Source organism: Gracilinanus agilis, chromosome 5 (genome assembly GCF_016433145.1).
Source record: "Gracilinanus agilis isolate LMUSP501 chromosome 5, AgileGrace, whole genome shotgun sequence".
Taxonomy (NCBI): Eukaryota; Metazoa; Chordata; class Mammalia; order Didelphimorphia; family Didelphidae; genus Gracilinanus; species Gracilinanus agilis.
Window position 1 is genome coordinate 164,441,393 of NC_058134.1, and position 26,822 is coordinate 164,468,214.

At 32.9% G+C, this 26,822-nt stretch overlaps 1 protein-coding gene across 1 annotated transcript in view; it reads right to left on the bottom strand.

The window, feature by feature from the left end:
* Positions 1–26,822, bottom strand: part of SEMA3A (semaphorin 3A) — a 296,356-nt gene that overhangs the window by 14,157 nt on the left and 255,377 nt on the right. Inside the window, exons 13-15 of the mRNA XM_044677729.1 lie at positions 20,310–20,351; positions 15,079–15,236; positions 6,991–7,058 (exon numbers count right to left, since the gene is read on the bottom strand). Of these exons, the coding sequence (XP_044533664.1) occupies positions 6,991–7,058; positions 15,079–15,236; positions 20,310–20,351 (268 nt within the window). The remainder of the gene's footprint in view (positions 1–6,990; positions 7,059–15,078; positions 15,237–20,309; positions 20,352–26,822) is intronic.

A 26,822-nucleotide genomic window follows, 5' to 3' on the forward strand; every position in this document is an offset into this window, starting at 1 on the left:
TTATATTTTCCAATTTTTCACCCTTCTCAGATCTTGGTGATGTTTTATCTATTTATCCCCTCCAAGATATTCTCATTTTTATCTCATTCTCATTGATTTTTTATGTTTAGCTCATTCTGATTTAATACTAAGGGACATCAACATATCAATATTTCCTCAAATGACAAAACTTCAGTTTCCTCAATTTGCTCAAGGTTTTAAGACAATCTATTTAGAGTACTTCAGTTTCACAAAGAGAAGGTTACACCTTTGATCTTATCACTTATCCTACAAGTGTTTCTTTTTCTTGTTCAGGAACTCCAAAATTATTTCACAGTATCATAATATTTTATCAATTCCTTCTTTCTTTAAATTTTACAACTACCAGTTCTGTCCTTTGTCCTCACTGTGGCATTCATTCTTTTTGTTCCCACACTGTCTCTACCTTTGAAACAATTCAGCACTAAGCTATACTCTTTGCTCAAGTATTCTTGTCCAGTTATTGATTATTACACTTTGCCCAATCTTTTCTTTGGACTACTCCTACTAACTCACCTTTTTTTCCTATTTCACATTCTTTTGAATAGAGCTGAAGAAAATCAAGAAGCCATGCCAACTGAATGCACTAGAAATTTATTTTATCTAATAACATATTAGTCCTTAATAGAAAAAGTCAGACAATTTAATCCTCCCTAATTGATCCACTATCCTACTCTCCTCTAGTTTCCTATGACTCCTCCCATCTCCATTCTCTCAACCAAGTACTTTGCATCATACTTCACCTACAAATTTAAAAGGCTGTAATCTGGCTTCTAAACTCCATTATTCAATTGAAACTGACCTCTCCAGAGTTAGCAATGTTCTAATTGCAAATTTTAGTGGTCTTTTTAAAGTCCTGATACTGTTAAAGTTTTTCTTGGCAGCATTTAGCACCACTTAATGCATTCCCTTCTGGATAAAAACTCTTTAGGCTTTTGTGACACTACTCTATTTTTTTATATCAATATATTTTTATAATCATTTTCTGACATTTTGCAATCCATGTTACTCCCTTCATATCCTCCCTCTCCCTGAAGACATCAGGTAATAGGATCCAAGTTGTATATGTGCTATCATGTAATACATATTTCCATATTGGTCGTTATGAAAGAAAGTACATATTGCTTATACAAGGAAAAAAAGTCACAAAGGAAGTGAAGTGAAAAAAAAAAGTATACTTCAGTTTGCATTCAAACTCCATCAGCTTCTTCTATGGTGATAATTAGCTTATTTTATTGGAGTTGTCTTGGATCCTTGCATTGCTAATGATACTTAAGTTACATGCATGTGTATCATGCATTATTGTTGTTACTGGATATAACATTTTCCTGGTTCAGCTGACTTCACTTTGAAGCTCTTCATATAAGTGATAACACTACTCTTTCCTATTTCTCCTTTCTGTATAACCACTTTCTCGATGTCATTGTCTGACTTTATGTCCATATCATGTCCACTAATTGTTGGTATCCTGTATGATTCTATCTAAGGCCTTCTATGATACCATTCCTGTTACTCTCATCAATATACAGTGGTTCAAGTATCTTCTCTGTACAGATTTTATATATATATATATATATATATATATCAAGTGATGCAGTGGATAGAGTGCCAGGTATAAAGTCAGAAAGACTCATCTCTCTGAATTCAAATTTAGCTTTAGATTCTTGATAGCTTTGTAACCCTGAGCAAGTCACCTAACCCTGTTTACCTCTGTTTAATCATTTGTAAAATAAGCTGGAGAAAGAAATGGCAAGCCACCATTCCTTTGACAATATCTTTGGCAGGAAAATTCCAAAGCGGTCAAGAAGAGTCAGACATGACAATCCAAATCTTTCCTAAGCCCTAGACCTAAATCAGCAATTTACTCCAGTGTCAACCAAAATTAATTTATAAACTAAATTATTATCCCCCATAGCCATCTTCTTCCCAACTTCCCTATTAAGTATAGTGGGCATCTTCTTTATCACACAGACCCACAAACTCAGTAAATACCTTGACTCCTCATTCTCACTCACCTAATCTATACTGTTCCTAATTTTTGTTCCTTTTCCTGCCCAACATCTCTTATATGTTGCCTTTCCTCTACTTTGAAATCCCAAAGAAGTTCTCACCTTTATCACCCTTTTTGTGTACTTTTTCTACATCCTTAATCTCCCTTTTTCAAGTCTCTTCCCACTCCAAACCAGCTTCCACTTAAATATTAAGGGAATTTTCCTAAAACACAGCTTCAGAACTTCCTTTTCAAGGATATCTAGTCGTTCCCTATTAACTCCATAATCACAGACATGGTAAGATATGAAAACAGAACTTGAACACAATCTTCTGGTTAGAGTTTCTTTTTTTTTCAATGTTAATATCTTTTTTTAGTGATACAAATCAGGCACACTTAATGGATATGATGAAATAAAGACAAATTATTTACTATTATTACTTACTGGCATTATATCTGAAGAGGCAAAGTGACTAATTAAAAAAGCAAATTTAAATTGCAATTAGAAATATGTAAGATAGAAGTATATTTCTTTTATCTCATCTAATTTCAGAGCACTTTTTGCTTTCATTTTTTACTTAAAACTGCTTTGTGTTTTATCTGTGTATATGTCTTACCAGCTTTAATCAATTATTATCTTCTTCAGGCTAGGAACTGTATTTTAGCTATTATTCTAATCCTTACAATGCTGTTTATTAAATTGCCCATAGGAACTTCTTAATAAACATTGTCATATAACAATTATTCTGGAGGGCAATTTAGAACCATGCCTCAATGGTCAGAAAACTATGTTTACTCCGTGACCCAGCAATACCACTACTAATACCTATATCCCAAAGCAATCAAAGATTGGGGCAAAAGATCTACTTGTTAAAAAATATTTGTAGCAACACATTTTGTGGTGGCAAGGAATTAGAAAATGAAGAGATGTCCATCAATTGGGGAATGGCTGAACAAGCTGTATTATATGATTGTAATGGAATACTATAGATCCTTAAGAAATGATGAACAAAGTGATCACAAAAAAATTTGAAATGCTTTATATGAAGTGATGCAAAGTGAAGTGAGCAGAACCAGAAGAAAATTGTACACAGTAATAGCAAAAAAATATGATGAACAACTGTGAATGACAACTATTATCAATAATGCAAAGATCCAAGACAACTTCAAAGGAACCCATGACAACAAAAGCTATACACTGCTATATAAGGAAGTGATGGAGTCTGAATGCAGATTGAAGTATGCTTTTCTTCATTTGATTTCCTTCATAAACTTTTTTCTCTAGTGTAAGCAATATGTGTCTTGTTTTACAACATAATAAACATGGAAATATATAACATATGTATGACCTATATCATATTACCTGCTGTCATAAGGAAGGGAGAGGGATAGGAGGGAGGGAGAGAACATGGATTGAAAAATGTAAGAAAACAATTACTAAAAATTGTACTAATTTGGGGGCAGCTGGGTAGCTCAGTGGAGTGAGAGTCAGGCCTAGAGACAGGAGGTCCTAGGTTCAAACCCGGCCTCAGCCACTTCCCAGCTGTGTGACCCTGGGCAAGTCACTTGACCCCCATTGCCCACCCTTACCACTCTTCCACCTATGAGACAATACACCAAGATTAAGGGTTTTAAAAAAAATTGTACTAATTTGTAGTTTGGAAAAATGAATAATATTTTCAAATGAATGTTATATATCAGTTTTTAGCACCGAGTATAGTGTTTTGCACATTAACTATACACTATAGCTAATAGTTAATAATTAATTAGCTGATAAATATTTTGGGATTAATATAGCCTGGATCAATTTAATGACATTAAATTTTATCATGTTGCTAAAAAAGTAACATAAAACAATAAGGAATATATTTTGGTTATCACTTGAAAATTTTAGGTTAGGCAAGAGTAAGGACTTTCTGATAATATTACTGTTACCCCACAGGATTAAGAGATTAGGTTATAGAATCCACTCTGAAATTGTAGTTCATCCTGGCACAATAGAAAGAGTTCTGGTTTTGAAGTTATTTAAGCTGGGTTATAATCTCATTTTGTCCATTTTATGGCTGTATCACCTTGGATAAATCATGTAATCTTTTTCACAGGAAGTTTCCTCAGCTATAAAATGAACGAGAGGAATTGGATGATCTCTAAATTCCTTTCTAGACTTAAAACTTTGATCCTTACTAGGTGGGATGGTCTTGATATGCTTCTTCCCAAAGCTAGGAGGACTGGATAAATGAAAATTACAATTCTAACATAAAAGCAATATTTAAGTTGGAGGCAAGAGAGGGAAAAAGGACAATATGCATATTTATATTGGTACTAATGGAATATTTGTTAATAATGTTAAATGATTCTTAGGTATTATTAATGACACAGTCAAAAGAATTATTTTTACACAAAGAAATACTGTCTCTATGAGGATTACAATCTAAATATTAGTGGACTAAGATGACTCAGGTAGTGTCAAACACTTTAGCACACTTGTTGCTTTAACTGAATTTATACTCTTTTCATTACAGTTTTTAAAAGTAAAGGAACATTTTATGTTCATCTAACAAATCAAATAGTTTAATAAATTAAAACCTACTGAGCACCCCCAAAATTCATAACCATGAACTAAGATTTAGCACAAAACATCACCTATTTCTAACTGGACCAAAAAGTCTAAAATACTTGTAAAACTTTAAGGGCTATGTCAATGATTTGGTAATGATCCACAAGAGCTTTGACATAACATTGTAGAACCAGAGTGTCTTTCTTATTCAAAATGGGGTAAAAAAGAGTCAACTAAATGAATATGGAAGAGCATTCCTTAAAGCAAATAATGAAGTCAATAGGTATTAGGTGTGAAAAACAAATATCCTTACTGAAACTTTCACTCATACTTGAAAGCAAGAAATATCTATATCTAGATCTATGCATCCTTTCATAAATATCATATTGGTCAAAACTTGTTTTGTTTTCTATTGGTATCATTATTTCAGATTTAATAATGAAGGAAATAATGTAAAATAGCAAATAGAACACTCGATATTATGTTTATCTTTGGAGGAATGAATTTTTGTGAGAAAAATTAAGATCCAATTTTTTTTAACATGTGGGTATATAAATGCACAAATGTATATAAAAAGTCTAAATGAGTTGGGACACCTGTAGCCTTTTTTGAATACATTCGATATCAACTGACCCATTCGACTATACAAACTGGGGTATGATTTTGATAACATATTCTAATTTCTGTGATTTATATAAATTTTTCTTTTACATCAAATCCCTACAATAGTTGCATGAATAATTTAAACTGCTCTTCTATATCCATATTTTTATGAATTTCAAATCATACATTACCCTTCCTGTTTGAGAAGGCTGAAGGGAAGAGAGAGTTCTGGAACCAAACACTGAGTCCTTACAATTAAAGATCTCCCTCAAATCTTTAAATTATGTGTGCATCTTTGGATGAAAGAAACGTGAGATGATGGTTTGGTGCATGCCTAGAGTTTCTAAGTTAGCTTAACCCATGTGGAAGATGTTAGGGGACTTTTTTCTGGGACAGTGGAGAACTGGAACATGTTAACATTCAGGTCTGTTCCTAAGCCAATGCAGAATTCTCATATTTTGATGAGTTCTCCTATCGCTCTGAAACAAGTGGCACTTTCTCCCACATGGAAAATGGAATTTTAATTTTTCAAGTTATATGCTGAGCCCCCATTACAAATGTGCCCTTTGGACTGGTTATGCATACTTGTATCATGGAGAAAATGCAATCATATTTTTTTATAATACTATCTGAGGACTGATTTTGGAATACTTTGAAATTTTTGATCATATGTTCTTGGAGGACATTTTTCATTTTACCGAATTTTAGATGGTAACAATATATTAGGTTTATGCTTATAATGATTGGCTCCTTTTAAAATTACAGATGAAGTAAGAAATAATAAAGTTAGAACAAATTATGCTATAAAAAAGCCTGGCTATTGTGACCATAATGCACAATAAACAAATAAATTAATAAAATATTGATTTGAAATTGCTAAAACTGTTAAAAAAAACTTTTCTTCCTGTCTCTGTTTATGAATATGCAAAGGAATTTTAATCAAACATCAGTGATGTCACCAAAATCACAATGAAGATTTTCCCCAGTAGAGGGAGGCATAATTCCATTGTTCTTTTCACAAAGGAAGAAAATCCTTAATGTTGTATTCTTGGATAAAGGAGAACTGGCTACTTTTGAGACAGAGCTCGACACTTTCAGGGAGCTCAGATTAGAATTATCTTGAAGTAAAATTTCATTTTATGAAATTTTCTACAAGTAACCTCATAGAGATAATCAAGTTAATTATCTCAAACATCTTGAGGGAATTTTTTTTTTTTATTACACAGTTCAGGCTGTTAAGGTGTATCAACAAAAATGCCTATCTGAAATTTTATTACTTTATAAATGAATCATTTGAACATGGAGATTTTTCCCCATCAACTTATAGTTTGCTCTTAGCCATACCTTTGTAACCATTCTTGTCATAATTTACTCCACAGGGTTAATTTAAAAATGTCCCTAGTTAAATCTTGACTTCGGTTTGTTAATGGCAATATTAGAACTCACTAAGTTTCTCTGTAGTCATGTAAAATGTTTTATTTGGATGTCAGAATTTTTAAAAAAATCTTAAATTCATAGCTTTGTGTGTTTCCCTCTTCTTTTTAGTTGTATATTTATTTATTCCCGAGGAGAAGCAATTTCTCTTTCTAAATCAGTGCTCTAGGTGTCTCTCTTTCTCTTATTCTCTCAGTCTCTGTCTCAGTCTCTCTTTCTCTTCCCATCCCCCTACCAGAGGTTTGTTGGCTTTGTTTGTTTTTGGAATCTCTTTGTATACTTCTGCCTTTCACTAAGCATCTTACCTCAACTAGATATATACAAAAGAAAGTACTTGTTTGTGTGCTTATATATTTGTGAGAATATACATTCCAGAATATTGACTTACCATGATGTTGTAGGTCTGAACAGTGAGTCAGTGGGTCTCCATTGCGTATATCTTGTCTTCTTGTGCGTCTAAAAACATTACATCAGGAAATAGTTTATTAGACTTATATTTTATATTCTTCCATGGTTGCGAGGAGTAAAAAAAAGACATGTTTGTGAAGTCAGGAATCAAACAGAAACAGATCTCAGACTGCAAAGGGATGTGTTTTTTGACTAGAATATAGTGACTTTTAATAGCTTCCTTTGTCAGTGTGGAGTTCAAAACAACCAAAATGTTTAACAATTGTCCTAGTTTATACTGATAATATGTAATCTGACTTTCAAAATATTGATTACAAATAATTCATGATTTGATCTACCAGAATCTTGAATTCCTAATCTGTTAGTTTGGTCTAATTTAACCTTTGGGGGAATTGCAAAAGCATTTCAAAGAGTTGCATTCTTTACCAAATGGAGATTTGATTGAGAAGGCTCAGATCAATTTATTAATTCGAATGATTTATGCTAAAATTTTGTCTAGCTCAATGCAAGTGTCCCTCATGTATTTTCTTAAAGTCTAAACTCACAGAGAGACAAAATATGATTTTCCCACATTTTCATGAAGTGGTTAGTATGATTTACTGAGGACTTCTTTTCCCATTCAAGTCCATAAACCTTTTTTAGTCATCTTTTCTTTGATATTTAAAAATTTTAGGAGAGGTATTTTTAAAATCTGGTTTTTTCTTTGATTCTTCACTTTGGGGCACATTTTGCTTTTGTTTCTTTTTATCCCAAATGACTGTAACTGCAAAAACAATTCACCCCCCACAGGTGTTTCATTCAACATTTAATACAGCAGAGTTGTATTTGGTCAAAGCCTTGGCAGGGCAGAAAGAGTTGGGTTAGATAATAGAACAATATCACAGCTACAGCAAAACAGACTGCCTTATGAAACAAAAATGTAGTCATACCAGTTTACTTTACATTCACCCCTTATTGTTGATAACTTCTGCTTTTCCAGATGGTACAGCTAATTCCCTTTACTGCCCACATTTTAGGAGTGGAAAAACAAAGGAATAAACAACAGCATATTCTATTGTTATTTAACCTTCTCAAATGAAATTCATTCAAATGTATAGGACATGGTGAGTCATATGTTTGCATGTCTACAACATAAATTTTAGTGCAGTAAAGTTATAAAATAAACTAAAAATTCTCTGTCACATTAAATTTTAAAATAAGAGTTATGATAAAATTTCTCGCATAAGAACCTGAATTTCTTTTTCTATATCCTTACCTTCTGTCTTTGTACCAATCTAAGACAGAAGATCATCTTGCCCAGACTCACATAGTTAGGACAATCTACAAGAATTTCACAAAAATTTCAAAATAAAAACTTTATCAAAAAGGCTTTATTTCTAAATTTAATGTCAGTTAGTTTATATTGTCAACTTGGAATTTGGAGACCCCAAGTTTGGTCAGTTTGGAATCTGGAGATCCTCAGTTTAGTAAGTTTGAAAGCTGGAAACTCCAAGTTTGTCCTTGTTCCCATGAGAATTCTCCCCAGGGAGGTTTCTGACTTGGCTGTTTTCAGATTGAATAATAGACCTTAAGATACTTCTTGGTCCTAGTTAGGTGGAGCAAGCAGATCTAAATCAAATGCTAAGTACCTTGATTGTCTTGGCAGTTCTCTCATGGTATCAAAGTCCAGTCCCTGGTAGCCCAGCCTCTGGCTATGGTTTCTTTCCATAACCTGTCTGAGTAGTGTGAATACTCCCATTTCCTTGTAGCCATGGTAGTGTCAATCAATCATATTTCCCTATCCTTCAGTTCCCCTAAAGGTATATAAGTTCCCTAGATTCTTTGGTGCTAGGGAGCCATCATCTATCATGGTGATTTCTCCCAGGGATACTGTGCTAGAATGCCAGAGCCTTCGGCTTTGTGTGGTTGGGGCACTTGACTGTGTGGAGGTCTAAATATTGAACACTATCCCTCTCCTGATTAAAGACTTGGTTTTTCTAACTATTTATTAGTTCTGTGTTTTCCAAGTTAATAATATCTTAGTTTTTCACCCTTTTCATTTTCTTTATCACCCTGTCCAGCTTTCCTATCTTCTCTATATTCTCTAGTCTCTGATCTAATCTTGTCCCTCTGCCATCCCAAAATCTAAACAATTAATGCAATTAAAAATCATCCCACACTTGGTAAGAAAAAAGAAAATGAAAAGAAAACAAAAAACAAACAAAAACCTTTCTCTGACTCATAGGCTATTACTGAATACACTGAAGATAATTGGGAGGGCAGTGGAGGATATATATATATATATATATATATATATATATATATATATATATATATATACACACATATACAGACAGAGACAGAGAAACAGTGACAGACACAGAGAGCAAAAGCAAGAGTGTGTAAGAGAGAGAGAGAGAGACAGAGAGAGGCACATAGAGAGACAGAGAAGTAGTCAGTTACAGGTCACTGGTCTTGTTTTCATCCTATTTAGCCATCTAGCAGGAAAATGGGTCCTGTTCAGCTACACAGCATGGAGATTTTTCTATTTACTCTCAATACTACTGCTTTTTTCCCCATCTTTTACTCTAAGAACAGTATTCAGATCATTACCATTGTTTTTACTCAAAAGGGTATGAAAATTCACTTTCCCTATGATTCTACACACATCATTATGATTACTTGGACCAAAACTCCCTAACCCCCATATATTGTAAGACTGTAGGATCCTTGTGTATAATACCTATCTTATTTGTACTCCCTGGGTCTAGTACATTGTCTGGAACATACTAGATGCTGAAAATATACATTTTCATTCATTTATATTAATCAACATGCCTTCGGTCCAATTTAATATATGGTTCACAAAATTATGAAAAATGATTACCAATACAATAAGAGTCCTATAAAAATTGATAATGTTGAATGAAAGTATCAAAGAGTGAGTGGAGGGGGAAGAGTATGTAACCCAATGATATAAGGAGGATAAAACAAATAGAAACAAATTTATTACATATATACAATACTTCTTTTGCTCTAAGGAATTGCTCATCTTTGAATTTCCCTATTTCCACTACTATCATATACCCCTAGGCATGGAACGGTTATATTCATTTGTTAAAGAATAACTTACTGAGCCCTGCCATTTGCCTAGTACCATAGAAGATCCAGTACAAGGGATACAAAAATTCTCCAGGATTTTTTGCAAAATATTTTGCATTTCTCAGTTAGAAGTCACAGTATAAACACCATCTGTAAATCATGTAAAATTTAGCAATTTTTTTGGTATATTGTGTCTTGTAAGACAAATAATCACGCAAACGGAACATTTTCACATTTTTAAGGGTTGAAGAAACTCTCCCAAGTCGATGATGCATAGCATCTTTGACCTGACAGGAAAATGGACTGAATAATTTAGATCCCTATCCAAAGCATCAAAACACTTTGGTTCTCTAAGTGACATCTTTGATGTGGAGTGTTCTGGATTTCCTCACTCCCTTACATTTTTGACTAGAGCAAGTATTGCTACTAACCAAAGAAAAGAAGAATGGAGTGATTTCTGTGAAATTAAGAACAAAAATCCTTTTGGTTGATGGGAAAGGGGGAAGAGAGTCAGATGACTTTGGGTAATGGACTGAAAAAGGCTAGGGCACTGTGGCTTAAGCTTTCTCCATTTCCTAATTTAATGGCTATTTGCCCACTATAAAATTTCTCTATGAAATTGTAAAGCGTCACATGAAGACCATTTCAAGCTGCTAACATAGATTTTGTTACTGCATTCATAAATTCCAAACACAAATATATTTATAGAATTCTATTTGTAGAATTAGTGAGGATATCAAACAAATGTCACACATTTCAAAATTAAGCCAACATGGGAACTTGTGAAACACGAACCACAAAGCATCTGAAGAGTCTCTCAACTGTCATTTAGGAGCTTTAAAAATGCAATTAATGGGGAAAAAATGCAAGCTGATGTTTCTTTAAAAAAATCCATTTTTAGAAATATAATGCTAGACAAGTGAAATGGATTAAGTGAAATATCTTTACCATGAAAAGGAAATATGTAGATTATAATTACTTTTACAATAAGGGATTCAGTAAACATATTTCATAATATTCAATATTCAATTTGTGATAGAGAGGCTAAGGACCTTATTTTTTAACTTCTAATTTCTTTCAAGTTTTAATATGAACTGATTAATCAATTGGATTACCACCATATTATAGTATGATATGGATGTCAAAGAATAGAAGATATATAAAACTTTAGTTCAAAGTTGATTTCCATTGCTCTTGAATCAATTTTTTTTATCTTTTCTTTTTTTTGTAAGCCTCTTGTAGCAAAAAAGAATTTTTGTTTTTCAGTCATTTTTCAGTCATGCTTGACTCTTCATGACCACACTTGGGTTTTTACTGGAGTGGAGAAATGGACTGGATTTGCCATTTCTTTCTCCAGCTCATTTTATAGATGAAGAACTTAGGTTAACAGGGTTAAGTCCCAGAAATGATAGGACATATGAGGCAGATTATATTTGAAAACTTTCATGCAACTTTTAATAATCCCAAAGTACTCCCATGTATGAAGACATATATTCTCATGGCTTCCTATGCTTGTAAATTCTCAGGATATCTCAATCTATGAGAAATTAAAGTTGTGGTGATCCAAATGGTAATGGAGAAATCCCAAGTGGATGTAAGTAGATGCATAATTCTAATTAGGTGCTATGAAACAATATGGCACATTGAAAAGTACACTGGTTCTGAAGTGTTTGAATTCTGGCTCAGCCATTTATTATAAATGTGTAGATCATTTAGCATCTTTGGACTTGTCTCCTCATTTGTAAAATGAGAATCATGGACTAGAGGACCTATAAGGTACCTTTCAGGAAAAGTTAATGATCCTCTAATCACTGAACTTAAGAATTTGTGGAAATATATAATAATTGATAATTGATGTGGGTCAGATATGTGGTGTTGAGTGAGCAATAACAGGTGTACAACCTTATGCTTGCACAATTCTTCATTTATACCTTAAGAGTGAAAAGGTTTCCAGAGAAAAACCTAGAAAGAACTCTACAACAGTAGTTCTTAACTTTTTTGTGTGTATTATGAACTCCTTTGGTAGTCTAATGAAATCTTTCACACAAACACCTTATGCCATAATAAAATTTATAGAATTACAAAGGAAACCAATTGGCAATTTTCATTTTAAGTTCACAGATCTCAGATAAATAATTCAACTTAAAGGTCTCTAGAATGTTGAGCTAATTCTTTGAGAGGGCTTTGGACATGGACAAGATTTATGAGTTAAAGAGGCATGAACAAGTTATAAACTACACCAATGGAAGAAATTAGCACATTGATGAGATCACAGATCTATTTAGATAGTCAAGTAAGTAATCTAAATGTATATAGTCTCTGGTAATATAATACACCTATATGTATAGTCATTATATCTCCTCTTCTCCCCATCTCTGACTCATTTTGTAGCCCCTATTAATTTTGTGTAAGCCTGGAGCCATATAGGAGAAAACTAGAAGATGGGGGAGAAAAAAAAGTGTATGAGAGGCATCAGATGGAAGTAGCAGTTGGGAATTGAAAAATTCAAGGACGAGAAACATTTCTTTGCTATCTGAGTCTTTCTTTACATCCAGTACAATGCTCTCCTAGTAAGGAATAAGGAGAAGGAGCAATCAGAGTCCTATGAATCCTAGCCCAAAGACTAGCCATTTTTAGGAAGCATTTACAGATTGGAAGCCTGGATGTCAGAAAAATGAGTAAAGAAAAGTGGCCTGATTATTTTTAGGGTCACCCCATAACTTTAGTAAGTGTCCCAGGTTCCTAGTTCCCTTAACTATCATTGGTCCGTATGAAGCCCCAAATGCAATAGCAGATGTATTTTGATGGCTGGCTCTTTGTAGGAGTTTCTGAGAGGGAGGTCTAAATAAAAAGTGCTTGAATCATATATGTGGTAGTCCTGGCTTTGGGGTATGTCTAGTAGACTGATTAAGGGCTTTATACCTCTGGAAAGAGCCACATACAAGCACCCTGAGAAGTATCTATTGATATGCAGTTGATTCTATTAAAATTCCACACAATGGGAAGACAGATTTTTTTCAGGCAGGAAGAGACTAAGATAAGAGACTTACTATAAATTCACACAAACTGCATCACCTAATAGAGGTGACAGGTACTGCCACCCACAAAAGGGGCAGAGTTAGGAGACAAAGGTTGCCAGCTCTTTGATTACCACAGAAAGTTAGTCATTTTCCTGAAAGCCCTCTGGTATTATGTAAAACCTATAACTGCTAGGGTTAGACTAGAATTATAAAGGCCGAGTCCTTATTATGAAACAAGATCAAGCAAGTGACTAAAGTGCTCCCTAATGATTAAATGATTATCATGTAGTTAATAATAGAAAAATAACTCTGATGTCCATAGCAGCTTTTGTAGCTAGTTGAGATTTCCCTTTCCTTCTGCTTTCCCCTGGGTTGATACAGGAGATAATAATGCCATGAAGGCATGCATACTCTGAGAATAGCTAAAGACAAAGTTCCAAAAGTGATTTAAATAGTTCCATCCTAACTTTAATCAGAGGAAATGGGGCAAGCAGGACATTGAGGTTCTTGGTTAGTCCCACAGCAAAGTGGAAGCATTTCCTTCCATGGGAGAAGTCCATTTTAGTGTTACAGGAGAAAAAACATCATATGAGAACCTAGTGTTTGCTTTGGGGATTTGCAAAATTATAGTACGACCACAGTCTTATTTTGTTTTGTCTTGTTTTTCCAGAGCCTGTGGATGAGTGTTGACAAAGAAAAATGTCTCAAGAAGAAGGGAGTAAAAGCAAAGGGAATGGACAGAGAAAGACATCTTACTTGGTCTGAACTTTATGAACAGAGCTGTGAACTATAAGGCGTACATTTATAAATGGGGCTGGTAGTGCCAATAGATTAGGTGGCATAATACTTGGATATCTAAGTTTGAGGGGGTGGGCGGGGGAATAGAAGCTAAGAAAACAAAGCTCCAAACTATTTCCAGGCCATTCATGGTATGAAACGCTCTAACATAAAATTATATAGATTTAAAAAAATAGGAAAGAGCTGTTATTCATTAATGATAATTAGCTTGTATAAGCAAAATTTATAAGTTTAATTTTTCTTTGTGACATGCTATATTCTAAATAAGATCATAGATTTTTAGAATTAGAACTCTAAGGGCCCTTGGAGGCCATCTAATACAATTTCCTCATTTTACTGATGAGGAAAGTGATAGAGTAGTCCGTGGCAGAAAGTTACACCTTACAACTTTGAAAGTACTATTATAGGCATGTGGATGGAGCCAGAATTTAGAAGAGGAATGCTCTAGTTTGTGCAAAGATAGGATTATAAACCACTTAAGAATTAAGCGATACTGCTGACCTAAGTGTTCTCTAGGAAGTAGGAAGCTAAACTATAAAGCTCTCTTTAAAAAAAAAATTCATAAATTATAAGCACTGGTGACTTGGTCTCTGGCATTTCTCTGAACTAGCAAGAGAGGGCTGTCAGGCTTCCTAGGATGAGGAGTACCACCTCCCCTTTACCCCGTCCCCTAAATGAACTATGTGGTAGGAAAAGAGACCAGGGAAGTTCTGTGCTCAATGGTATTAGGAATATCAACATATATGCTGACTGCAGTGTTGGACAGCTGTAACCTTTTTATCTGTGGATAATTCTTCAAGTAAGTGATTGGAACCCCTCTGATATCTAGATTTAGCAAAGTTGGCCCATTTCCCTCTAAGAACTATGGATCACTTCACTTCATTATTTTAGTGGACAAAATCATATTATTTTGACTATGTATTTATGTTCATACTTTTATTATGTATATGCTTCATCTTGGCTGATACCCGGCGTGAAAATCTGTATAATATACTACTTGGAATAAAAATGGTTCAAAAAAAATCTTAAATAGAGAAAATCCATTAGGTCCTCTAATGTTTAAAAAGTAAATTAAATTATTTTTGTGTATGTGTATACACACACACACACACACACACATATATATACACACATACATATACATATATTAATGACCTTGTCAAATTTACCTCTTGGCAGTAGGAAAATAGCGAGAGCATGAAGAGCCATCCCAAGCACAATATGGGTCTCGAGCAAGGCAGCATTCTGCACAGGCTTTTCCATATATATCACACCGATGTAGAGGTAGCTGTGCAATTCCAGCAGAAGAGCCAATATATAGTTGTTGCTGCAAAAAGAAATCACATTTATAAAGGCTAAAGTTTGCAAATGTAATTTCAAAGAATCTTACTCTATACATAATAAAACCTCATATTTTGGGGGGAAAATAATCTATCCCTATTGCTACTGGTAATTCATTCACATGATTGAACAACAGGCTATAGAGGAGTGAATATTAGGCTTGATCTCAAATTCTGCCTCAGACATACTAATTGCAGACACACTAATTAGTTGCACAGTCCTCCCTGTGCAAATTCCTTGATCTCTGTAGTGCTTCAGTTTCCTCATCAGTAAAATGGGGATAATAATGGGCTATATCTTAGAGAGTTACTGTGATGAACTACATAATAATGTAGACAAAATAGACCTAAGAGTACTACAAAAATACTGCTTTTTATTGATAATAATTTTTATTTTTGACAGATCAAGGTGTCTTATTTTGGTATAAAACTTGACAAATAGACAGCAATACTTAAATGAAGTTACTAAACATTTTGTCTCTTCTAATAAGGACCATAAATTTAGAGTTATGAGGGATCTCAGAAACCATCTAGTCAAAATCCTTAAATTGGCCAGAAAATTGAAATGACCTGCCAAGATCACACAGTTATTAAGTGAGAAAGGCTGGATATGAACTCAGGGCATCTAATTCAAAGCCAGTGCTCTTTCTATGTAAGAACTTTCCTCTACCTCTTAGGATGCTTATTTTTTTAAAAATGGTTATATCAGATGAAAACACATCTCTTAGTTAGATTATTGGTTAGTCATGAGAAATTTGTATCAATGTCATTTGCTTTTAGATACTGAGAATTTACCTACCTCATTCACTGACTTATTATTTTGTGGCCCCAAAAAAGATGGATTTAGGATGTCAGTTCTCTGTAAGAGCACCAAAGTGTCAGAGAACTAAGAAATATGAAGAATGTTAATAAAGCCTATTTTTCTTTGTTTTAACTTCAAAATCAAAGAAGGCATAAGTCTATTCTTCGGGAAAATAGTATAGTAATAACAGATTATAAAAACAAACAATTACTAAACTCTTGTTTTTTTTTTTTATTTCTTATCAAGCCAAATGATCTTCTGGCTGAGAAGGGGTAAAGACATGTTTAAGAGAGAATCATTTTTCATGTAAGTAAGCAAAGAGGAGGAAAACATCTGGATTGTGTATGTTTTTTTTAAGGAATAGTGGAAATAGAGGATAGGATTTATTAAAAATAGGAAATGGTCAAATGCTATCTTAGTTTTTAGAAAAGGATTATGTAAACCATAGACTAGTTATCTCAGTAGCAATCCCTGGCAAATGTCCCAATATAAACATTTCAATGGATGGCCTCTCAGCATGAAAAAGGGCCAGTGGTAGTCACTAAGAAATAGGATAAGCATGGTTTCTAATGGAGTCATAAGTGTCAAGAAATGGGAAGACTGAAGAATGTGAGGAAGAATGAAAGATGTGTAGATTTTAGAATCATTTCATAGGTATGAGATTCTTTTTATAGAATGGCCATCTGGACCAACTCTTGAAGAAGCAGCTTATTGTGCTCTAAAGTATGCGGATTCTCAGAAGTCATTAGACAAGATACCATTTAATAATGAATGGCATCAAAGACAATAGGGGAGAATTGATAGTGGTTCATACCTACCTAAATAGAGGTACTGAGGAATCTGCCACTGTCTGATAAAAACAAAAGAGGGATCTGACAGAATCAGACGACCTCCAGAAAACTCTCAAATCTTTCATTCTCCAATTCTAGTTGATCATTTGCAGGTAAATGAAAACAAAATAAACCTAGAAAATATTGTTAAAGAATATAAAGTCCTGGGCATGGAATTGAAGAGCCCAAGGACATAGGTAACATTATTCTGACTAATGCTTACTGAAATTATAGGTTTATGAAGAAAAATGCATATCTGGGAAATGAATAAATGAAAATGGTCTTTGAGAATCAGATTTGAATTTCTAGATCATGATATAAAAATCAGAATTGTTATGTAAAGTATTTTATAATAAGAGGTATTGTATTAAAAATACATGTGAAGGTATTAAATTAATTGCTGAATATAAGACAAGCAATTCTACTAAAAATCATTATGTGAGGAAACATGCCAGTCTGGCTTCCATCCTGGAAATCCCCATATTTCCTTGCCAACAACCAACAAATGTTTGGTCCTAAGAACAGGTGAAAACATGCTTATGAGGAGTAAGATGACAGTATCAGGTCAATAATATTTCTATTATGAGTTTCACTTGCACATTTTATATCTAAGAGTCTCAGATTATTTATCAATCTATTTTGATATATCCTTGTGAAAAGATATAGCTGGAAAGGTGTCCATTTTAGAAAAATATCATATTAATATCTTGTTCAAGAGATAAAACACAAAAAATAATTAAAACATCCCCTCCACTAAAATGAGCATAAGATGAAAGACAAATGTAGAATGATTCTCAAATTCCATTAATATATATCAATTTAACTGAGATTATTTCTCCAGTTTCATTTATAATCACTTTATTTCTTTGAATGATGTTCTTGGTAGTTATTATGAACTTGGGGTTAACTTCTGCTACTATACTGCATTCATTTGAATATTATCATTCAATCATATGTTTTTAGAGTTAGAAGGATCCTAATGGATCATCTAGTCCAATACTCTAATCCAGTAATGAGCAAACTTTCTAAAGTGGAGGCCAAAGGAAAGGCAATGCTCATCTGTCAGTCTGTTTCTAAGGCAAGTCTTTCAAAGTTTCATTGTATTGTATCCTTCTCATTGTAGCATCAGATTAGGAATAATGTCAGCTGGATAGAATGTTTCAGGGGACCACATCTGACCCACGGGCCACTGCTCTAATCTTATGATGAAAAAATCTGAGATTCAAATTAGTTAAGTGATTTTTCTCGAATCATATTTGTGATATCAAATTGGAATAACATCAGGAGACTAATGAATGCTCAAAAATGGTTAATCTAGGTAATAGTGACCTGCTTTTGAAATGGCAGTTCTGTGAAGTGTGGAAGTTTCTACTATGTGACAAAACAGATTTTTGAACACAATTCCAAATAGAGACAATGCTTTCAGTTGTTCATGGAGAAAAGAAGAAACCATTGTCTAGCAGCAAAATATTATTCTTAATTTACATTAATGAACTGTATGCAGTTGAAGTGAAATAACTGACAGCACTAGAGAAACAAAAGTATAATTCATGAAAAGTTAAAACAAAATTTGTTTGTGAAAACTACATCATTTTGCCATCATCTGTTTTACTTAAGTGTGCTGCCAAAGCACTCATTAAATCCGAAAGGAGAAACTAAGACTCGTGTAGCATAATAAACTTACTATTAATAAGTATGGGATCTTATTTATGATTGGGAAGGAATAAATTTTGCTTTGAGCTTTCAAAATGTAAATAAATTTAAAACTATAACATTGTTTTTCAGAGCTCTAAGAAAACTATAGCTTTCTCACATAGATAAAATGATCTTTGAAGATATGTTCATTGCCAGGAAGGTGGCTCATTATGTGTCTAAGAAAATAATGCCTTTCTACAAATAGCCATCCAGGCATAATCACATAATTTCAGATAGAAGATATGTCACATGATATTTCCTTTAAACCTCCACTTAAATCCTACTCCAATGTGTCGTGCCTAAAGATGACTCTGGGTTTGCAAAGGTTATGCTGGTGGAGAACAAGCTCTGACAGGTCCAGTGCTAATTGGAATGGCTTTGAGTAGGGGCCTGGCAATACCTCGAATTCTATCTTGGGCCCAGCAGCACTAAAATTAGCCTATTCATCAGAAGGAAAAAATATATGTTTTTCAATCAAAGAAACATGAACATTTCTATAAAATAGTAAAAGGGGTTATGAATTGAAATCTAGCTGGGCAAGGGCTACCCATACAGATGAAATTAGAGATCTGTACTACTGAAAACATTTTTTTCATAGAAAATATTCTTTGCAAAGATGTTTTCTCAATCCTTTTTGCATTTTTGGAAAATTATAGATACAACTGCAAGAATATTAATCTTCTCCAATACTCACAATGATTTCAGATTAAAAAGCAGTCCCTTACTTTTTAAATTTTAGTTGTAAACATTTCATAACTCTTGCTAAAATGCAATAATCTTAATTTTAAATTAAATTCTATAATAATGTATATAGCATAATGAATGTGTATTATTGTTAATTATATACTTTTCATCTCTACCATTAAAAGAACTTTTTTTAATTTAATTTTTATTTTTTATTTTAAACCCTTAACTTCTGTGTATTGGCTCCTTGGTGGAAGAGTGGTAAGGGTGGGCAATGGGGGTCAAGTGACTTGCCCAGGGCACACAGCTGGGAAGTGTCTGAGGCTGGATTTGAACCTAGGAACTCCTGTCTCTAGATCTGACTCTCAATCCACTGAGCTACCCAGCTGTCCCCAAAAAACTTTTTTAATACAAGTAGAGGATCAAGGGAAAGAAGTTATTTTAAAATGAAAATAATGAAATATATACAAAATGTATAGCTAGTGATTAATACTATTGGCATTAGAGACAGAAAGACCTGAATTTAAATCCTCTATCAGATAGATATTTTCTAGCTATTTGGTATTGAGCAAATCACGTAACTTTTCTGATCCTCAGTTTAGTCATCTAAAAATAAGGATAGAAATATCTCCTATGCTTGATGTGAGGATTTAATAATTTAATAAGAAAATATGTATAGCACTTTGTATCATTAAAACATTATTTAAATTCTAGTAGTAATAGTACTAGTAGTAAATATCATTAAAATAAAGCATTGTTTAATTCTGATCTTTAACACCATTTGCTAAATCTTAATTCTTTGACTTTTCACATAACAAAGAATAATTTTTTCACTTCTTTGAAATCTAATATTGGTAGAATTACAATAGTTGTGTTTAAATCCTGACTCTGACACAAAAATTTGTTTTACTTTAGATGACCCCTCAGGGCCTCAGTTTCCATATCTATGAATTTAGGGGGCTTGTCTAGATGATTCCATTTGTTTTTGTAAGGTGCTTCATAGAAAAAGCTCTATTTAAAAAATATATATTCCCTAACAATAAGTGTACCTGCTTTGTGGAAATCTTCATTGCTGTAATGGTGGTTGGTTCCTAAAAGAAAAAAAAAGTAAAATTTTTGTTATAAAAAAGAAATTTTTAAAAATTATCATAAAATACAGAAAGTTATTCATAGACACTTCAGGTGATATCTGAAAGCATATCCCAATATTCCTAAGGAAGGGTTTACTTATGAATTTTATTGATAGCTTTTATTTTTATCTCATAATCATTCCATAATATAATCCAGCCACCATTGAACCTGCCCCTTGCAACAAAGAAAAATAAATCTTCAAAATCAACCAATAAAAACACTGAGTTTGACATAGCCTACAATATTAAGCACTTCCAACTGAGAGAAAAAAGGAAATAAAATTTATTTTGTAGCTTTAGAAGAAAGAAATATGCAATGAAAACAATTAATGATGTAGGAACACAAAGGCCAAATGAGTGGTCCAGAAGGCATGTAAATGATTTTAATTGAGATCATTAAATTTACAGGAATAGGTATTAACAAAGTCCTTAAAATCTGTATGCCTCTTTCCAAAATTTCCTTCTCTTTGCCTTTTATTTCATACTACTTTTCATATACTTTTATCCCTTTCTTGTCTGCTTTTCTCAAATTATCTTTTTTTACTTAGTTCATCAAAAACTCCACATTTTTTAAATTGGTTGTATGACAAGTTTTCCAATTTTTTAATTCCATTATCAGAAAAATATTAAAACATCAACAATACTTCAAATTATTTTTTTCTGCTAGTCATTGATGTAGACCTTTTCCTCCAGACTTTATTCTTAGGAGCAGTGAATCAGACAAATATATTCCTTCTATGATCATCCAAAGGGCAGTTAACTAGTTTGTAAATTTAAGAGTATTTGCCTTAGTAATTCAATGAAAATATGACTTGTTCAATGACTCAGGACAATTCTGAGGGATTTATGGAAAAGAATGCTACCCACATTCAGAGGAAGAACTATAGGAGCGGAAACACAGGAGAAAAACAACTGCTTGAACACATGGGTTGATGCAGACATGATTGGGGATGTAGACTCGAAACTACCACACCAATGCAACTAACAACAATATGGAAATAGGCCGTGAACAAGGTCACAAGTTACAACCAGTGGAAATGTGTGTCGGCCATGGGTGGGGGGAGAGCGGGGGGGAGTGGGGGTGAAGGGGAAAGTAGGGGCATGAAGCATGTAAACAGGTTAAAAATGAATATTAATAAATGTTTAAAAAAAACCAAGAGGAACATTTTCTTAAATGATTTCTACATTTCATTTAAAAATATTTGGTGATTTCTTTGTATTTCACTATCTTTGTGAAATCATAATAAAATATGCCCCAATATAGTTTTCTGAGCTTGATACTAACATGTAATGAAAAATTTGGCTGGAGACTAATCTGATTGATTTATTGTACAGCAGCGAGTTTGGCACCAATTTTGAAGTTGACAGCATTGGTATCTTACAAAATGATAAATGAATTAAGGTAGTTTTTCCATGTTGAAAAGACCCAATTAAATTCTATATTTATAATGCTTTTTATCAGTAAAGACTTATAAACGTGTAGAACATAGTTAACTTAAATGAATGAAGACAAAAGTTATCTTTAAAGTAGGTTCCTCTACTGAAAAATTTTTATGAAATTTTCATAATGTGCTCATTATTTTGTCTCATCAATAGCTCATCTGTATCTAAAGAAGAGCACATCTTTTATTTCTGCTTTAAAATTTGAATCAACAGAAGAAACTTAAAATGCCAATATAAAAATCTAAATATCTACGTATCAGATTCTGACAATGAAAAATAGTAATTAATTAGTAATCCTGAATTTTAAACTTTTCAAACCTGGAACCAAAGTATGATGTGTTATGGCCTCGAAATACTTAAATCAGAATTAAAAATGCTTTTAAAGAAAGAGTGGAAATTTATAATAGTTTGAAATAGCTTACTGTTTACAACTCATTGCTATGGAGTTTGAGTAAATAACATGTCAAGATGACATTTATTAAAATAAACAGTATCTAACTGTAAAATATATGTTGAATCTGATTTCCATCTAACATTAATGTAGCTTTAGAAGTCTTTATTTTCCTTCTCCAGTTTAGGAGGCATACTAAAATTCAAGCAAAAAATGTAAAAAACAGAGTTTCCAGTTTGTATTTATGTGGTTCCAATTCATTTCCCCCTCAACATACTATCTAATCCTTATTAAACTTTCACACTTGCATAGTTTTCAACCTCATCCCAGGAGAGTTCACCAAGGCTCACTGCATGCTAAGCTCATGGACTCTCTTTTACAAATGAGTTAATATACTTAGTATTGGAAAGCATCAATTATGTTTTACATTTGAATGAAAATTGAACTCATTTGTTTGCTCAGCTGTTCTTGAAATATTGCATAAATTGGGTTTAAAATGCATGTTATCAATGTAAAAGCCTTGCAAATTTTCCTATTCAGGAGAGCTATAAATAAGATACATTGTACTTATTAATGCCCTGAAACTTGGGCAGTATAACATATTTCTGTGATTAGTATTAACTAAAACATTGTTCTAACTAGTTAAAAATAAATTTAGAATCTTCAGGGAAATTTTCATTTTTTTTACTTTAATAATTTACCTCATTCATTGTATTATAACATATTATATTTGTATGGTACTTCTAGACATTTCAAAAGACATTTTTACTTTTACAAAAACTTGTTTATATAACATATAAAATAGTGAGTGGAGAGTCTTATATTAAAAAGTATTGGAGTTTATTGTCAGATTCCCTAGATAAAAGAGTTTGCTCATTACCAAAAAAGTATTGGAATCTGAAACTACTATGAATAGCATATTTCTAGATCAAACAATTAAAAGGAGCTACTGTCTTACCTCAAGGTCCATCCAAGAAGGGGGTCACTGAGGGTTATCACATAAGTATTTTTGGTATACTTGAAAAAGCACTGGACTTGGGAATCATGTCAGACTCCATTAACTAGCTATGTCACTGCCAGGTTAAGATGCTTAACCTCTCTTAATATTCTAAAATGGAATTATAATACTTGCATGATCTAACTCACAGGATATTGTGAGGACTAAATGAGATAATATATGCAAAGTACTGTGTGAGGAAAAAACAACTAAAGTCATTCATCATAAGTCATGATGGTAATAATCATTACCGTGATGGCTTGTGATTAATGATTATATGTGTGTATATTATAATGGCTTATGATAGATTATAACAATTATTATCATCATTATTATTGTAGAGGACATTTAACAAGTTATTTAAAAGAGTTCTTCCTTGAAAGAACTTTATGATATTGCATCTGTTTCTAAAGGATTTAGCAGGATTATTGTCATAAGTTAAACTTTAGAGATAGCATTAAGTAAAAAAAATAAAGTATCTTGAATTAGATAAGGCAATTTGTTTTAATATGAAACGTTGGTTAATCTGGAAAAGCAGTCATTCCTGAGAGGTCATAATGGGACATGAGATGCAATTGACAATGGTCACTCCAGATCAGACCAACTTATTAGAATGGACATGGCATTGCCACTACGAGCACCTAGATGTTGGGAGTCTCTGCTACCTAAGAAAGTTGTCATCAGAAGAACCACAAATTACTGAGGGAAATGTACCTATGAGGTCATCATTATTCCATTCCCTGAAAAGATGAAGATTCATGTTCTTTAAAATCTTTACTAACTATGTAGGATAAACATGCCCCAACTTCTGATAGAGTTGACTCTTCAAAAAATTTAGAATAGAGACCCAAACCATTTAGAGTTCTCAAATACCAATCCAGTTCTAGACCAGAAAACTAGGATCCCAAGCATAATCCCTGTAAACAACTTTTTTGAAACGTAATAATGTCTTTTGAAAGGTCTAAAATTCCTGGAGATCTTTCCAGTTCATATAGAAATCAATTAGTTTTATTTTCTAAGGTGATAAGGGGAAAAGGAAAAGAATCTATATGTTCTAAAATATTTATGGGAGCTCTTTGAAGAGTGAAATAAGCAGAACCAAGAGAACATTATATACAGCAACAGAAATAGTGTTTGAAGAATTACTTGTATATATCAATTTCCAAAGAAAGAACTGATAAATAGAAACAAGATAGTTTTATGTATTTATACACACACACATTGTTGTCAAATGATACCTTCTCTAATGGGGAAGTGACCTGAATATTTTAATGTAACAAACAAATAAATACATTGAAATAAAAATCTGTACATCTCAGTTATTTAGTCCAGCAAAAAGTAATTAGTAACTATCCTAAGAGTATAAATATAACATACATAGTTGACTTTAGATGTATTTTACTTGATCATATCAATCTACTGAAAGAGAGAAAGAGAGAAAGAAAGAGAAAGAGAGAGGAAGAAAGAGAGAGAGAGAATATAACTTTGTAACTTTCCCATTTTAAGAAAAAATACAGACCAGAGACCACAAAAGTGTCTCTCATTTCACTATTTCACTGGATATAGAGACTGGTTTAATGTGTTGTGTTTTTTTTAAAGTACAAAATTAAACAAAGTTTGACAGTGAAATATTCCAATCTAGAAGCTGCAATCTGAGTATAAGCTTTTCCTGTGAGCACAGAATTTTTAAAGTAAATATTTCTCTAAATTCAGCCTAAATATGTTTTGTCTACTTGGGTACCACAGAAATAGCAATAGCAATAATATTCAGGAATTATTACAAAGAATACTGTAGGAAAAGCTAATACTCATCATGAAACTATCAGCATTTCTTGTTGAAACACTTTACTGGTCATCCATTAGAACATAACTGAGTAATTTTTTTAGGCAAGAAGGACAATGAACACCTCAGAAAACAAATACTCATTTCTATTTATCAGTAGCATATACACTGGAGCTGTTCTCCCAACCATCCTATTTAAACTGGAAATGAGTCAGAGTCCCTCAAAGCTGGTATAGTTTCTACCATCAGTGTTCTAAGGGTAGCTCTAAAAAAGTTGTGGCATATTTAAAAAAATATTCTCCATAAGCTCCCACCTGTATATGACTCACCTGTCCTCCAGTTATTGGTTGATCTCAATTAGTCTATCAGATATTCAGTTATTTTCATTAGTTTTCAAGTAAGGATATTTTACTAAAATGGCATAGTAAGAAATGTTTTCATAGAATATTTACCCTTAAGAAGTCTATTGTAAAATCTCTTGCCAATACATACAAAGTCCAGAGGAAAATTGTCTCATCCTCTGAGAGCACTTGGAGTAAAGGAATAATTCTCAGCTCCTACTTACTAAAAATATTCTTTTCCCCTTTTAGTGTAATCATGAAGTTCTCCCTGGGCATCTTGTTACATTCCTCTTGGGCAGTTAATAGAGTCTAAGAAACTCTCCTTCCTCAGCAGGTCTAGTTTGCTCTTAGCTCCAGATGTAGACATTCAGTCAGCTGTTCTGGGGTACTTAATAAGATGAGGACACCAATGCAAGCCTGAAAATCCTTCAACCCATCAGATTTTATAAGAGTGAAAGGATCATAAATGTAGAGTCAGAAAAGATCTTATATAGCAAATGAAGCTGAAAGGAATTAACTGATTTGCTCATGGTCCCAGCCATAGTCAGTAGCAGAACACTTTCCATTCACTTACTATCTAGTCAATGGCAAATCTAGAATTGGGACCCAGGTTTTCTGATTCTTTCAGTGATTTAAAAAGATAGTCACTTCCAGGTCTTGTCTCTATTGCAGTTTTTAAAAAATTCAGAATACACTTTTCCCCAAATCTACAAATTTGATTCTAGAAGTATTTTCAGGAAACCTATTAATCTTTATTCTTTTTAAATCATGTAAAAAATAGAATGTCCAGCAGTAAGGCCTAAAATTAAACTTCTTTCATTTTCTTTTGCCCCATCTCTACAGAAACAGTAAACTACAAAGCACATATCATTGCTTTACTTTCTAATATATCACCAAAAGGTGGTAAAGATGGGAATAAATGACATAAAAATATATTTCTGGGATCCTTTATAGGTGCATAAGAATTTTCATCAGGATTTGCTTACTTCATTGCCTCTACCTTTGATATTTTCTATTTAGTTGTTGAAATTCTATCAGTCCTTCAACTCTTTTGATATCCAACTCAATTGTCCAACTCTTTTCTGAAGTCTTTTCAGAGTTAGATAGAAGTGATTTCTCTGACCACTGGCCTTTCTTAGAACATTTTATATCACTTTTATATACTTCCTTAATAATTTTCTTTCATATTAATTTGTCTTATCCTTCTGACTCAATTGTTTAATCTCTTAATGGCAGGGACTATGTCTTATGCAATAGTGTCAAGGAGAATATCTTACACAAAAGGGGTGTTCAATAAATATTTCTTGAATTGAATTAAAATTAAATTAAATCTATATTATAATTGATATAACAAATTAAGACTCAGGATGAAAAGAAATATATTACAAACTTAACATCTATTAAAACTTCTATGATTTATTTTGACTAATGCCTGATTCTTTAAATCACAAGCCAATGAGAAGGATATGCTTGATTA